Source organism: Daktulosphaira vitifoliae, unplaced genomic scaffold, assembly GCF_025091365.1.
Source record: "Daktulosphaira vitifoliae isolate Bord-2020 unplaced genomic scaffold, ASM2509136v1 Scaffold_5, whole genome shotgun sequence".
In the NCBI taxonomy this organism is placed as follows: Eukaryota; Metazoa; Arthropoda; class Insecta; order Hemiptera; family Phylloxeridae; genus Daktulosphaira; species Daktulosphaira vitifoliae.
The window spans coordinates 19228620-19245686 of record NW_026099576.1 but is presented as its reverse complement, the minus strand read 5'-3'; the positions used below and the strand labels follow the sequence as shown (position 1 = coordinate 19245686).

Below are 17067 nucleotides of genomic sequence, written 5' to 3'. Positions count from 1 at the left end.
AAAAAAAAAAAAAAAAAAAAAAAAAAAAACACATCTTAGTAAAACCAATACCTTCTCAGCTTCGCATCGAAGCTAAAAGAAGAATATAAAGAGTACTTATCTGCAAAAAATCATTATGGTCTATACATTTTTCAAAAAGTTATAGCGTTATAAAGTTAAACATAAAAAAGAATTTTTTTACAAAATTCGTATTTTTAATTATTAATTTTAATGTCCGTTTATCATGAAAACAAAATAAAGTCCTAAATTTTTTTTTCCATAATAAAGTATATTTATTTATTTATATATTTAACGGGATTGATCCTTATTACACAAAAATATAGTTACAGAAAATGAAACAAAAACAAAACAAACAAACAAAAAAAAAAGAAAAACAGTAATATAAAAATAATAAATATTAAAAAAAAAACAAACATTTAATAATAATAATATTTAACATAAGCTTTAATTTAATTAAAGATTATTAAAAAATATTATTTCTCATAAAAAAATTGTGATGATTCGTACACTTTTCAATGAGTTATAGCATTATAAAGTTAAAAATGTAACCAACCCAACCCAACATCAACTCCTATTTCCTTAATTATATCCAGATTAGTAATTATTTTAATTATATATTATATAATTTTTATAATTAATTATTTTCAAATTATTATTGATTTTTAATATGTTAAAAGTAATCATTTTGAACCTACTTCTTTTTGTTCTTTAAAGTGAAAGTTTTAATAAAAAAAAAATGAATTTATTACCATAACTTTTAACTCAACTTGCAAGTTTGAAATAAATATTATTAAATAGAAAAAAATTAAATTGGTAGATTATTTCAAAAACAACAATAACACTTATTCCCTTAATTTTACCCCGATTTATAACTATAATATATGAATACATAATAATTACAGTAATTAAATTGAGTATGAAAGTGGTATTCAATAATATAATATTGTAATTTTTACGGAGATATTATAAAAATAAAAAGGAGTTGTATATTCATATACTTTTAATGCGTATACAAATTTAAAGGAATTTATGCAATACTTTTTAATAAAAAAATTTTGTTACTTATGAATAAATACACTAAACAAAAGGAACTTTCATCAGAAAAAAAATATACTTTTCTAAATAAACTTTTCGTGATGTTTTCAAATGTGCAATTAAACTTTTTCTATTACTTCTAAGTTTTAATATTATTACTTATTATTAAAAAATAAGTATTTACATATAAAAAAAAATAATTAAGAACAAAAAAAATTGTATTAAATTAATACTGATTTTGATTTTTAATATGTTAAAGGTAATCATTTTGAACCTATTTTTTATTGTCTTTTAAAGTGAAAGTTTTAATGAAAAATACCTTCTCAGCTTCGCATCGAAGCTAAAAAATGAATTTGTTACCATAACTTATAGTTCAACTTGCAAGTTTGAAATTGACATTATTAAATTGAAAAAAATGAAATTTTTAAGATTAATATGCAATCTGGAAATTTTATAATTACTAATTACAGTACATTTGTCAGAAAAATTCGATTTTTTTACATTTTTATCGTAATAGATAACTGAAATAGAAAGAATAGTAATCATATCCTAATAACTTTTGGTGTTTAAAAAAATTCTGCAATTGAAATATTCAGAACTTAATTAATTTTAATAATTTACTTTAATTAAATGAACCAATCAAACCAAAGTAGTTAAAAAGATTTACTCAATTGAGCATATTATCAAAAATATAATTATAATTGTAAAACTCCATCGTTAACTTCAGGTGAAACTAAAAATCATTTTTTTTTTAAATTTATGATTTATATAGCAAAATATTACTAAAAAATTTGGCATATTATAGACTGGTAGTAGCACACAGAAATAGAGTTAAAAAATTAATAAATTATAAAGTAAAATTATTTACTTTTGTAGTTGAATACTTTTATCATATCAAATTTAATTCGACAATAAATAATTTAAGAATATTAAAAATTAATGATTTTAATTGTTTGTATGGACAAATCTAGTTAAGCTACTTTTTATTTGAATAAGGAATATTTTTTTGATTTTTAAGAGTAATAACTTAAACTAATCATTAACTTAAATATCATAAACTTAAATGAATCATTTGACGTATCGTTGAAAAAAGTAGGTCTAGTGAGGGTTGGCAAAATAAATCGTAGCCAGAAAAAGAACCACATAGTAAAATAATATTAACATGAATATCAATTTCTTCTCACGAGGGGAGACTATAGTGATAAGATCCTTTATATTTATTGAAATTATTGAATCTAAATGAGATAAATATCAAATGATTTGAAAATTCTATTCTAACTCAAAAAAAAAATGCAAAATTTTAGAAGCCACAAACGGATTTGAACCTCGTACCCTAGGCGTTAAAGATCAAGGTGTTACCCATTCGGCAACTATTCGTTGATTTTTGTTGCATGATAAAATTGGCTATTTAAGCTAACTCAAATTTAAAAATTACTTTTTCGACTTTAAAAAAGTAAAAAATGTTAATAAGTATAATATCATATGTCTTATGAACTTTATTCTATGTCAATGAAATTATATAATATTCATGAAAGTCAGTTTATTCCCCTAATAAAATATTTTAAAATAAAATAAAATACAAAACCTAGAATTTTAATAAAAAATAGCATATTTTTAAATACGGTAGCCTTTTGCGCATAGAAGATAGGTCGTCGGGACAAATTTTTTTTTTTCATTTAGTAGTACATAAAATAAGCTTTAATTTGATATATGTTTAAAGGACGCAGTATTTCCGGAACATTTTCAAAAATTAAGTTGAAAAAGTTAGTTTTTGTAAAAAAGTTGCTATTTTAAATCCCCCCTGTGAGCAGAATAAGTGTTAGATTTTCAAAAAAAAATGATATCAAATGAAAGAAAATTACCTAAGGTTTCAATATAAAGAAATATTATTTTGATTAGTTAATATTTGAAAAAGTTATGGCAGTTTTAAGTACAAAAAACATCGTTATAAAAGGTGATTTTTATCGCAAATATTACATTTTTTTTATAATTTCGACAGCCATTTGCACATAGAAGATAAGGTGTCGGGACAAATTTTTTTTTTTCATTTTATAGTACATAAAAAAAGCTTTAATTTGATATATGTTTAAAGGACGCAGTATTTCCGGAACATTTTCAAAAGTTCAGTTGAAAAAGTTCTATTTTTTATACAATGTTTCAAAGTTTGAACCCCCCCTATATAAGGGGAAATTGTCTAATTTTAATAAAAAGTATGTCAAATGGAAGATGTACTTATAATGTATTTAGAAAAAAAAAAATTGTGCTGATACATGCATTTTTCGAAAAGTTATAGCATTTTTAAGTTGAAAATTAAAAATTGAAAATCGAAAATTTTAACACAAAAATAGTGTTTTTTTAACTACGGCAACCGTTTACATGCAGAAGATAAAGTGTCGGGACAAATTTTTTTTTTTCATTTTATAGTACATAAAATAAGCTTTAATTTGATATATGTTTAAAGGACGCAGTATTTCCGGAACATTTTCAAAAATTAAGTTGAAAAAGTTAGTTTTTGTAAAAAAGTTGCAATTTTAAATCCCCCCCCATGAGCAGGTTAAGTGTTAAATTTTCAAAAAAATTATATCAAATGAAAGGAAAATATCTAAGGTTTTAGTTTAAAAAAAAATTATGTTGATTTGTTGATTTTTGAAAAAGTTATGGAAGTTTTAAGAAAAAAAAGTGAAAAAAATGACAAAATTTGTCGATTTTTAAATTTGTAATTTTTTTGGATATTTCCCCCATTTGCGGGGAACGAGGGAAAATTTTTAAATTTTTAAGGGTAATGTCTTCAACTAGATACAATTTGTGATCTTTTGACGTATTGTTAAAAGAAATCGGTCCAGTGAGAGCTGAGAAAAAGTAGTGACAGACACAAAAAAAAAAAAAAATAAAAAAAAAAATAAACACATCATGGTAAAATTAATACCTTCTCAGCTTCGCATCGAAGCTAAAAATTTCAGATAGATTTTATTTTTAACTATACTAATTCTAGAAGGTAGTTAAAAACAATTTCCGTTACAGTTTTTATTTAAACGATTTTAGTGGTGATTTTATAATGTTTTTAGAAGCCTCAAGGGTCTCTTAATTATTTTTACTTTCCATAATCACGAATTTCTGATACTAATTATACTATAAATATTTTGTCTAAAAAGTATCAAGCAGTTAATTTCTTTGTTTTATAATTTGTACAAGTAATTAAATGGAAAATAACTTTTTACACTATTATTATAATAATTTTGTATTGTTCAAATTTATTGCCATGACACTTGTCTGTATTTGACACTTAATTATGGAGCTAAAGTCGTTCAATGAGACCCTTTTTATTTTATAATAATTGTTGTTGAACCTGTATTTATTTCTGATTATTCAAGTGTATAAAGTATATTTATGGTTATTGTGCCATTTTAGCCGTTAACTCTAAAAATTTAACTTTTATTATTATTTTTAAATTTAAGAAAATTTAAGCAAAAAGTTTGGCACTCAAGTGAATGATCTTTGGGACTCATTTGGTACAGATTTTACATATCCAGGAAACTTGCCGGCGTATATGGAAGAATACTTTGAAGAACAACTAGACGGAAAATTACCAGAAATAATATCATCAAAAGTAAAATGTTTGCCACTACCAGGTAAATTAATAATATTTTTCTTTGTATACCAATTAAAATTTATAATGTGTAAATATTGTGCAACATTATGAATATGTTATTTTTAAAAAATTAAAAATAATTTTAAATTAAATTCATTATGTACTTGTTTGAATAGTAATATTTTTATACCATTCAAAATTTATATTTCATTTTAAAATTTGTTCTAAAAAACATAACACAGATTTACTAAAAACATATATGTGTTTTTATAAAGATAGTTGAATAACATTACTTTGTTGTATAAAAATTATTTATTTAAGTAACATAGATATTAAATAAATTTTACTCAACAGTTATTATTATCAGTCTTAATGAGATAGCCATCAATAAAATATCAATGTCTGTAATTGCTCACGAAAAAAATTTGTTATATTTGTAGGGCCATTTTTGCCATGTCAAGACTTATTCGATTGGTGGACTTTACGATGTGGAGTTTGGGTAGTATTCTTATTAGCAATGCTAGGAAATGGTACAGTAGTATTTGTGCTTATATTTGCTAGAAGTAAAATTGATGTACCTCGATTTCTCGTGTGTAACCTCGCAGCCGCTGATTTTTTTATGGGACTATACCTTGGTAAATAAAAAGTTTTTTTTAATTGTTATCATTTTATAAGTCAAAATTTTATAAAATTAACTTCGTGAATATTACAGGGATATTGGCCGTAGTAGATGCTGGTACACTAGGAGAATTTAAAATTTTTGCTATACCTTGGCAAATGTCTGTTGGCTGTCAATTAGCTGGAGTGCTAGCAGTACTTAGTTCGGAGCTATCTGTGTATACTCTTGCAGTGATTACATTAGAACGAAATTATGCCATTACACATGCTATGCATCTTAATAAACGATTGTCACTAAAACATGCCTCATATATAATGCTATGTGGTTGGATATTCGCAGGTATTATGGCTGCTTTGCCATTGTTCGGTGTGTCTGACTATCGTAAGTTCGCTACTTGTCTTCCATTTGAGACCACCACCAGTACGTGGAGTTTAGTTTACGTCGTATTTTTAATGTTCATCAACGGTGTGGCATTTTTTATTCTGATGGGATGTTATTTGAAGATGTATTGTGCTATTCGTGGCTCCCAAGCGTGGAATTCTAATGATTCACGTATAGCTAAACGTATGGCATTATTAGTATTTACAGATCTGTTATGTTGGGCTCCTATAGCTTTTGTGTCATTAACGGCTATAGCAGGTTACCGATTAGTATCTCTTGAACAAGCAAAAGTATTTACAGTGTTTGTTCTACCACTTAATTCGTGTTGTAATCCCTTTTTATATGCTATTTTAACAAAACAGTTTAAAAAAGACTGCGTAATGATATGCAAAGCAATTGAAGAATCACGTGTTACTCGAGGAATCGGCCGCTGTCGGCATAGTTCCAACTTCAGCAATCGTCAGACCCCAGCTAATACAAACAGTCTGGTGGACAGGTCATCTCGAGATAATTATCCACACCCACCTTGCAGTTGCAACGTCAAGTTGCTTGATGATAAGTCTGTAAAAACTGAAGAAACAATTTACGACTGGATGTCGATCAAATTCCAACGATTTATGTCATGCGTGAATCCTCGTCAAACGGAATCTGGCAGGCAGTACATGAGAAGTGATCGCTATGCCTATCAAATAGCCGAAATTCAGCAAAAACAACATAAGCGTGCTTCATCTATGTCATCCAGTGAAAACTACAGTTCATCGCGATCTGATTCTTGGCGGCATAACCACCATCATCACCATCATCATCATCACTGTGGTGGTGTTCCTCTACGACTGTTAGATCCCAAACAGCGACGAGCTAGTTCTTGGATAGTAACGAGAAAGACATCACAAGATTCGAACCTATCAAGCTCACGGAATGACAGTTCCGGTTCTGCTAACACTGCCAGTACTAGTATAAGCACCAGAGCATCTAGAAGTAGCGTCGGTGGAAGTAGTGAACACAGCTACAGTCACCACCACAGTAGCAAACAAAAACCAAGACTCACTAGACAAAGTGCCGTTTTGGACGATCCCGTGTTAACAGCAGCTGAGCTGATAGTAGCCGGTGGAATAACTGCTTGCGGGGGGGGTTGCTCTCCTACAGGAAAGTTAACCGTTCGATTTTTGGCCACAATACCTTCAGCTGCCGAAACGAGTACGTATAAAGAAGATACGGACGGGGAAGAAGAATTAGAGGATAGAAAACGAGATGGTCATCATCTACAAGACATCAGCAGTCATAACAATGAAAACAATGAAAATACAGCTTTGATGCGACCTGAAACGCCACCACAGACAACTTCCAGCGAAAGAACAATGTCCCCTACAAATTCTAAGCCTTCATCTCGTTCAAACTCTAAACCTTCGTCCCCAGAACATTAGGTTAGTTCAAGGAAAACAAATGCTATTGTGTGATAAGCCATGTTTTTGAAGTAAAATGTAATTTTGGATAAAATTATTATTACAAATTATTAAGTAATACTAAATTTTCAAAATGAAAAGTGTGATAAAAAAGGTTTTGTACGTATAATTAAGTTAAGGGATAATGAAATTGTGAAAAATGGAATCGAATTTTGTTTGTTCTTCCTCATTTCTAAAATATTATGACAAAAAAACTGAAAATTATTTGACGACCTGTTGAGTTTTAATTAATTTTTTTATCCATTATTAAATAAAATTCTTCTAAGTACACTTTTAAATAGTTAAATAAATTATTCGGCTTAAAAATATCCACCGATTGACCAATTATTATTATTTTAAAAGTGCTAAGTAATTTGAACAATATTATGGTTACTAAGTTCTTTAGTCGAAACGTTCCTTCCTAATTATTCATAGTTGTATTTGAAAAGTGTGTTAACAATAAAAAGATGATAAAAGATTTTTTATAGCTATAAAACTCTGTAACAGTTTTTAAATTTAATTTTACTTTTGTACTATTTATAAATTTTCCACAATAATTAAATAATATTTACCATATTCTCTATATTATTTCAACGAGATAAAATAATAAAAAATATGGACTGGATATATTTTGTTTAGTATTTATTAGTTGGAATTTTACTATTATGATCGTAAAGTGACATAAGTTATTAATAGTTGTCTTATTAAAAAACAAACAAAAAATGAGCACAAATTAAATACTTCTTAGATATGAATTAGAATATGAACTTGCTTTGCAAAATAAAATGATAGTAACGAACTAGTTCTACGAAAAAAAAATTCGAATATTTTTTTTGAAGAGCTTTTAGTTGATTGAATAAAAAAAACATAAAATTGTAAACTATAAAAGCTCGAGCCAAGACAATACTACATTTAATAGCTAAGTAACTAAAAAGGCTGTGTTTTAGTACAAGGATTGACGATATTATATTATAGTAAAAAAAATAGTTATTATTATGATGATATTATATCGTGTCATATTTTAATTTTCAAATGTGTATACCTATTTATAAAATTAAGTAATAGTATATATTGTTAATTGTTAAGTCTATGTTAAAACATATTATGTACCTAGTTATTATTTGTATAATGTAATTATATATTAAATATTTATTATAAACGACACTATATTATTATGTATGTGGTAAAAAATAATAATTTTACTTCCATACGGATGTACCTTGGATATATTCACTAGAGCAATTTTCATTGCCATTTATGACATAAGTATTTAGGTTATTATCCTGAGTAAACATTTATATTTTGGAATTATTATAATTATATGACTTCAAACAGCTTTTTTCAAATATATCACCATTATACCATGTAACAGGAAATATTCGTTAAGTTAAAAATTCAAAAAGAAAAATGATAATTGCTCTTTAGTAGAATACATTCAATACAAATATGTATATCCGTCTGTTCCTGTTTTGTGTCATTTTGTCGTTTATTCAATTTTTGTACATTTTATTACTTATTTTTAAATAATAAATTATTATTCGAGAATTTGAACATTTGTTATATAGCCAATTTATTTATTGTTTAATTTTGTTATAAATATAATTAAATCGTTTATAAATTTTGCAATTTATGTCATTTAAGAAAATAGTTTTATAATTTTCATATTAGATCATATCAAGTTTGAATTTCAATCATACATAATCTCAAAAATATAGGTCAGTGGCATTCAGTTTGACATATTTTCTAGATTTACAAATATATAACAGAACCTATACAATCAAGTTTGTAGAGTTCTACATGGCCCGAATTTTCAAGGACCGGACCGAACCGTACAGAAAAACTAAAAAAAAGACTGGACTGAACTGTTATATGAAATTTAAATTGGACCAGACCAGATAGAAATTTTAAATGGATCGAACTGAACCGGACTTTAAAATAAAAAAAATTCTAGACCGAACCGAACCATTAAATAAAAAAACTCTGTCCGGATTAAATTAAACCAGATACGACAAAAATGTTGTCATAACACTTTTAAATTTCTTCCATACACTACTTTTCCCATCGTGAGGAAACAAAGTATAATCACCAGAATCACTCAATAATTTTCTTTTAACAGTATTTAACAGTTTAACAGTAGAGACGGTAAATGCTGGATTTTTTTCTAAATTTATTTTTGATTGAGTTGTATTCTCTAAGTTAGAAGGAATAATAGAATTATTTGAAAAGTCATCATCAATAGAGCTCACCAAAGTTGAGTTCAAGAACTCGCGAATTTGTTGAGAATTATTCATGATTCTAAAAAAAAACAAGACAAATATGTTTTTTTTTAACTATAATTATTAGCTTCGATGCGAAGCGGAGAAGGTATTAATTTTACTATGATGTGTTTTTTTTTTTTTTTATGTCTGTTGCCACTTTTTCTCAGCTCTCACTGGACCGATTTCTTTCAAAAATACGTCAAAAGATCACAAATCGTATCTAGTTGAAGACATTACCCTTAAAAATTGAAAAAAATTCCCTCGTTCCCCGCAAATGGGGGAAATATCCAAAAAAATTACAAATTTAAAAATCGCTAATTTTCGAAATTTTTTCACTTTTTTTTCTTAAAACTTCCATAACTTTTTGAAAAATCAACAAATCAACATAATTTTTTTTTATACTAAAACCTTAGATATTTACCTTTCATTTGATATCATTTTTTTGAAAATCTATCACTTAACCTGCTCATTGGGGGGGATTTAAAATGGCAACTTTTTTACAAAAATTAATTTTTTCAACTTAATTTTTGAAAATGTTCCGGAAAGACTGCGTCCTTTAAACATATATCAAATTAAAGCTTATTTTATGTACTACAAAATGAAAAAAAAAAATTTGTCCCGACACTTTTTTTTCTACATTTAAACGGCTGCCGTAGTTAAAAAAACACTATTTTTGTGTTAAAATTTTCGATTTTCGATTTTAAATTTTCAACTTAAAAATGCTATAACTTTTTGAAAAATGTATATATCAGCACAAATTTTTTTTTTCTAAATACATTATAAGTACATCTTTCATTTGACATACTTTTTATTAAAATTGGACAATTTCCCCTTATATAGGGGGCGTTCAAAACTTAAAATATTGTAAAAAACATAGATCTTTTTCAACTGAACTTTTGAAAATGTTCCGGAAATACTGCGTCCTTTAAACATATATCAAATCAAAGGTTATGTTATATACTATCAAATGAAAAAAAAAAATTTGTCCCGACATCTTATCTTCTATGTGCAAATGGCTGTCGAAAATTTAAAAAAAAATGTAATGTTTGCGATAAAAATTACATTTTATCGGGATGTTTTTTGTACTTAAAACTGCCATAACTTTTTCAAAAATGAACAAATAAAAATAATATTTTTTTGTATTGAAACCTTAGATATTTCCCTTTCATTTGATATAATTTTTTTTGAAAATCTAACACTTATTCTGCTCACTGGGAGGATTTAAAATAGTAACTTTTTTACAAAAAATAACTTTTTCAACTTAATTTTTGAAAATGTTCCGGAAATACTGCGTCCTTTAAACATATATAAAATTAAAGCTTATTTTATGTACTACAAAATGAAAAAAAAAAATTTGTCCCGACGATCTATCTTCTATACGCAAATGGCTACCATATTGAAAAATATACTATTTTTGTATGATAATTATGGGTTTTGTATTTTATTTTAATAGAAGTTGATGTTGCTTTTGCAATTATCCATCAATTTTTTAAAATTAAACACTATCTACAGATTTGCATCGAAGCGTTTCTTATGATAGTGATTTTAATCACTGTCAGATTAAATCTATACTGGACCCTACTATGCAATGTCTCTACTATGCCGCGACCCCACTGTGCTACCGTTTTTTTATTTTGTGTGTAATTGAGTTAATAATTTATGATTAATGAATCACCCTTTATAGGCTATAAAGAAAATTCAATAACTCAAAAATATCCTTGAGTAAACTAATAATTTCAAATTCGTGTTATACAGAATTTAACATATTTAGTTTATACATACAGAATGATTTCTTAACTATGCCTCACGAAATAGCTTTGAAATTATTATTGTTAATAATTTTTTTTTTATATATCAACGATTCATTGTTGAGCAATTTAAACGAAAATTTAATTTTGTGCTACCATTTCGAATATCAAATGGCAACCCCAATTTTTTTCATACCATCAAATTTATTTAATAGAAAAAAATATTGTCTTACATATCGGGTAATTAAATCATGACTGATTGTTAATTATTACGATATATCTGAATAAACTTTCACTTAAAATGTTAAGTAAAAGCCATTAGTTTATTTAGTCTAAGTGAAATTTTTGGTTCAACAAGTTATTATTAGCATATTATTTTACATCGATAAATATTTTACGAGTAACGTTTAATTTTATAACAAAAAATTAACACTTATCAATATAAAGCTGTACAAAACAAAATAATTTTCTATCTCTCTTAAAAACCATATGTGCTTATTTTTATTATATTATTTTTTAAATAATTAAAAATTTATTTTATAAAAAAAAATACTTACAGGCAGATTGAAAATAACTGACGTCTTTCGTTGATGATAAAGAAATAAAGCCAGATGATTATGTTGGTTGATATTTCCCAACTTTATTTTATCCAAAATAATGTACAAAGACGCATAATGTAATATTGTTATTAATACAAGGGTAATTCTTTAAAAACACGGTTTTAAGTCTTAACTGAATTAAAATAATATTGTATGTTAAATGGGCAGTAATAGCCTTTCTATGTCTAGACATAATTATAGTCAATAAAAACGATCAGTTCATTCCAAAGTGTACAGAAAAACTATGAAATAATATAATACACTTAACGATTGACAGCGTAAGAAAGCAATACATTATGCACTATGATATTAAATCACATTTCAGAATCCTGGAAATTCTATTGGCACGTGGTTCATTATTTGAAAGAATTCAGCTTTTATGTGACATTTATTGTATTAATTTTTAGTGAGTGTTATCATCGTTCACTATAATGAAAACAATTTAAACCTATTACGATAAAAATTATGATTTTTTTTTATTATATCACACGCGAGTTTCTACTAAAAACAATAATACAAATATATTTATAATAATATACTGCTATTAAAAGTGGACTATTATCTCAATTTGAAGATGGACCGAGACCGGATCCTTGAATTCTTTTAAAGACCAAAACTGGACCGATGAACTTTTTAAGGGACCGTCAAAAAAAGGACCGATGATTTTTAACTACAGACCAACTAGGACCGGACCAATTTATTATTTGAAGTATAAGACTGAACCGGTTCAAACCGAACCATACAGAGCTCTACAAGTTTGTAATTTACTTAATTTAATTTTTTATAAAGATAATTTAAAGTTTCTCGATAAAAATTTAATTTTTCTATCTGACTATAAAGTAAATATGGAAATTTATTTTAATATGCTATAAGTTATAATTATACAACTAAACTAATTTTTTTTCTTCTTGAGTTTTATGAGACTTTTTTTAACATTAACGTTTTTATACTTAGATGGGAATATGAGTGAGGCCTAGAAATGTCTAGTAATAAATCACATCACCTTCTGTCATTAATATAAATTGTTAAATACTTCTAAAATAATTGTCAAAAAGTTGCTTTCGATCAGTCATTTTCTTAATTAGATTACTATCTAATAAATTTTAGTTAATTATTTTACCATTTGAAAAAATAAATTGACACCCTTATAAAGTATAAAGTTTAAAAATACCTTATGATTGATAAATTAAGAAAAACATGTTTTTTTTAACGCTTTATAAGCCATTAAGAACCATAGCAGCCTCCTTTAAAGAAGAAGGTTTTTAAGCCATTGATACTCCGGAACGAGTGGTTAGTCCGTCAGCGGAGAAGAGATGGCGACTCCAATTACCAAACTGATCTCTCGTTCACCAAATGAAGCCGCCCGTGACCGAGTTTTGAACCCGAGACAGTGCGTGTCAGGCACTGCCACATTACCGACTCGGTCACACCGTCTTTTGAAAAACGTGTATTCATAAGGAATCAAAAAAAAAAAAATTATCAGTATAAATTTTTATTCTTCAACAAATTTGCTAGTTCATTGAATTCTGATGACCTGTATACAGTAGTATGAGCTGCACCCAACTACACTACATAATTATTCTGTGTATTAAAAAGCTTATAATTCAATAAGTACTTGTCCTAGAATTGCTGTTAATCCAATAAAATATTTTTTAAGAAAAGCTCTAATTACTGTCAGTTTAGAAATTAAAAAAAAAGTTTTAATAAAAACAATTTATTTTTTAAAATGAAATTTCATGTAGCCTAGAATGAATGAGTTATTTTTTAAAATAACTTATAACTCTTTAACCCTTTAGCAGGCGCGTGCCTATTTTTAACGTTCATAGTCGCGTCTATCAGACCCCATTTCTAAAAAAGTATAAAATAGGTATAAAAAAAATTCATTTTTTTAATTCAAAGACATTATTTGTTACCATATGATATATAAATATGGATGAAAATTCAAAAATAAATAAAATACAAAATTATGTGCATTACTAAAAGTTATATTACAAAAAAACTTAATTTTCAAAATTTCATTAAAAAATATTGGTTTGTAAAAAAATTATTTTAACTGCAAAATATTATTAACACGCTTATATTAGTTTCACATGTATGTTTGTATATTGTTTATATGTTGTAAGTTTGTAACTCCACGCGGCACGTGTTATTATGTCGCGTATCCCGTCGTCTATGACCTTGAGACTAGACCGTCGTAACGCATTCACCCCACCCCGCTCACCAGTCAGCGCCAACACTATTTTTTTCTGTATAATTTTGAGTAAACGCCGCGGTGCAAAGTCCAGCAAGTGCCGCACGGCCGACGACGTACCGCCGCTAATGATACCGTAGTATTCTTCCTGTTGTCAAAGTGGCAACGTCAATAAACCGATCTCCACTCGCGCACCGTCGCCATCAACGCTGCTAACCTTTTGACGCCCGAGGATCACGCCGGACATCGCGTCGTCGACGCCAACGAAAGTGCCACGATATTATGCGAAGATTATATATTCTTACCATCGCCGCTAATATTAATATATATATACATATATATATTATTATTTATATATACGTATATGTTAATATTCATTTATATATCCCTACAGCCGACGCCGCTGCCGCCATATATGCCTCGCGCCCCGCCCGCCAACAAAACACAGCTATACCTCGTGCATGATACGTTTACGTACTTAAGTCGCTTTACATGTATATATATATATATTCTAATTACTATTAAAACTTATATATTACTACGCTTTATTCTCATTAAGAGATATATAGGGTATTTATTCCGATTACAAAGGATGATTCCCGCATCATCATTTTACGTCACTACCTCCACGTTGCGCGCCTGCTGCTTTCCTTGGATGTGGTAGCCGTTTCTCAGACTCCCTCTCCGGAATCGAACCCTGATTCCCCTTTACCCGTTACAACCATGATATTGATAGTAACTACTATCATAACATGTAACTAAAAAGTGAAAAATAAATATAGTTTAAAAAAACTAAAAAACACGCTTTTAAAGAACATCGAACTAAAAAGTTAAAAATAATTTTTAAAATAAGCGTAAAACAATAATGAACGAAAAGTACTAGTATTATTGTGATAAAAGCGTGGGTGCTTTGTGCTATATTTTTCGTATATTGAGCGCCCGACGCTTTTATCACAATAATACTAGTACTTTTCGTTCATTATTGTTTTACGCTTATTTTAAAAATTATTTTTAACTTTTTAGTTCGATGTTCTTTAAAAGCGTGTTTTTTAGTTTTTTTAAACTATATTTTTTTAACACGCTTATATTAATTTCATATGTATGTTTGTTTGTTTGTTGTAAGTTTGTAACTCATAACACGTCACGTGTTATTATGTCGCGTATCCCGTCGTGTATGACCTTGAGACTAGACTGTCGTAACGCATTCACCCCACCCCGCTTACCGCTCACCTCCAACAATATTTTCCTGTATATTTTTATTTTTGCTTTTCGTACCCGTATACGCGTGCGTGTCATCAATTATACATATTGTATATACAGGGTGATTTTTTTATCATAACCCACTCAATTACATGCAGAATAATAATAATTTAAACATTTTTTTTTTTTATTATTTTTAGTTACACATTATTCTTGAATTTTTGACTATGTAATACTTTTTAAGTTCATCCCTTATGCCTTGGAAGGGGGTCAACTTTGTTTTTTTAAATGGTAACACATATTTTTAATTTAATAAAATGTTTGAGTTTTTAATTTAATAGTAAATGGCATTTGAATTTTTAATATAACTTTATTAGCTTATTAGATATAAACATTTAAAGTTTCAAAATTTTGAGTTAATATACATGTATAATACACATGGGATTGTAAATACAGGTAGCTAATTGGATTTTTATGACATTGCTGTCTCAGTCACGGATTGTTTATTATCAATTATGATTATCAATAGATATACTTTCTGTATTGTCAGTTAGTGTATTTATAAACTCATAACAATGTGCCTTACTACAATTGATAATAACAATGCTGTGTACCTGCTAATATCGATGTTATAAAAAACCAATTAGCTACCTGTATTTGTAATCCCTTGTGTATTATACCTGTATATTAATTCAAAAATTTGAAACTTTAAATGATTATATCTAATAAACGAATTAAGTTATATTAAAAATTCAAATGCCATTTACTATTAAATTAAAAACTCAAACATTTTATTAAATTAAAAATATGTGTTACCATTTAAAAAAACAAAGTTGACCCCCTTCCAAGGCATAAGGGATGAACTTAAAAAGTATTACATAGTTAAAAATTCAAGAATAATGTGTAACTAAAGATAATAAAGAAAAAAAATGTTTAAATTATTATTTTTCTGCAAGTAATTGAGTGGGTTATGATAAAAAAATCACCCTGTATATATAACAAATTTTTTTGTGATTGACACGGCCCCGCGTCGTTTCGTTATACACGATACCCCACGACTCGTGCCATCTTTATCAGCCGTCGCCCTATTTTATGAGTTTTTGACTGACCAACATCGCGCGTTATACGCCGCGGTGTAAAGTCCAGCAAGTGCCGCACGGTCGTCGATGTACCGCCGCTAATGATACCGTAGTCTTCTTCCCGTTGTCAAAGTGACAACGTCAACAAACCGATCCGCACTCGCGCACCGTCGCTATCAACGCTGCTAACCTGTTGACGTCCGAGGAACACGCCGGACATCGCGTCGCCGACGCCAGCGAAAGTACCGAGATATTATGCGAAGATTATATATTCTTACCATCGCCGCTAATATTAATATATATATATTGTAGTATTCTGTAAATTGTCATAAAGACGATAAGGCCCATCGCTAGATAAAGTCAGTGTGTGCTTGACCCTCCGCCGTGCTGGGCCGGAGCGTTGAGTGATCGGTCATTTTTGTCTGTTTAAAGAATGTTGTTTTGTTTAATTGTCGTATTAATAAATTATAAATATATTTACGAAAAGTACTTTTCATGTGTAGTTGTATAATTTTTGTTATTAATATTTTTCACTACAATATACATATACAGGGTGGCCCACCACTCACTGACAACTTAAATAACTTTTGATCCAGTTAATATTTTTAGCTTATTTTTTTTTTAAATAATAGTTATACGTTAAGTCTATAGCTATATCTCAATAATTAATTTTTTTACATTTTATTAAAAATATTAATTATTTTTAAATTTTAAATAAAATGTAAAAAAAAAAAATCTAACATAGCTATTTTGCAGAGTAAAATTTAAGAAAAATTTTAGTAAAAAAATATCTTATTAATATTCAGTAGTAAATATTCTGTAGCGTTTTGAAGTTTGTGAAAATTTGAATTTTCATATATTATTTTACGGTATTAAACATTGAAATACGTATTGAGAAAAGGACAGAAGAAAACGCTATCTTTTCA

The 17067-nt window shown here is 27.6% G+C and overlaps 2 protein-coding genes across 3 annotated transcripts in view; one reads left to right on the top strand and one right to left on the bottom strand.

Moving 5' to 3' along the window:
• LOC126907608 (leucine-rich repeat-containing G-protein coupled receptor 5) overlaps positions 1 to 8645 on the top strand; it is an 84185-nt gene extending 75540 nt beyond the window's left edge. Inside the window, exons 16-18 of the mRNA XM_050689004.1 lie at positions 4491 to 4664; positions 5065 to 5259; positions 5337 to 8645. Of these exons, the coding sequence (XP_050544961.1) occupies positions 4491 to 4664; positions 5065 to 5259; positions 5337 to 7048 (2081 nt within the window). The 3' untranslated portion in view covers positions 7049 to 8645. The remainder of the gene's footprint in view (positions 1 to 4490; positions 4665 to 5064; positions 5260 to 5336) is intronic.
• LOC126907618 (protein O-mannosyl-transferase TMTC1-like) overlaps positions 1 to 17067 on the bottom strand; it is a 323473-nt gene that overhangs the window by 93256 nt on the left and 213150 nt on the right. The gene's annotated exons all lie outside the window — the stretch shown is intronic.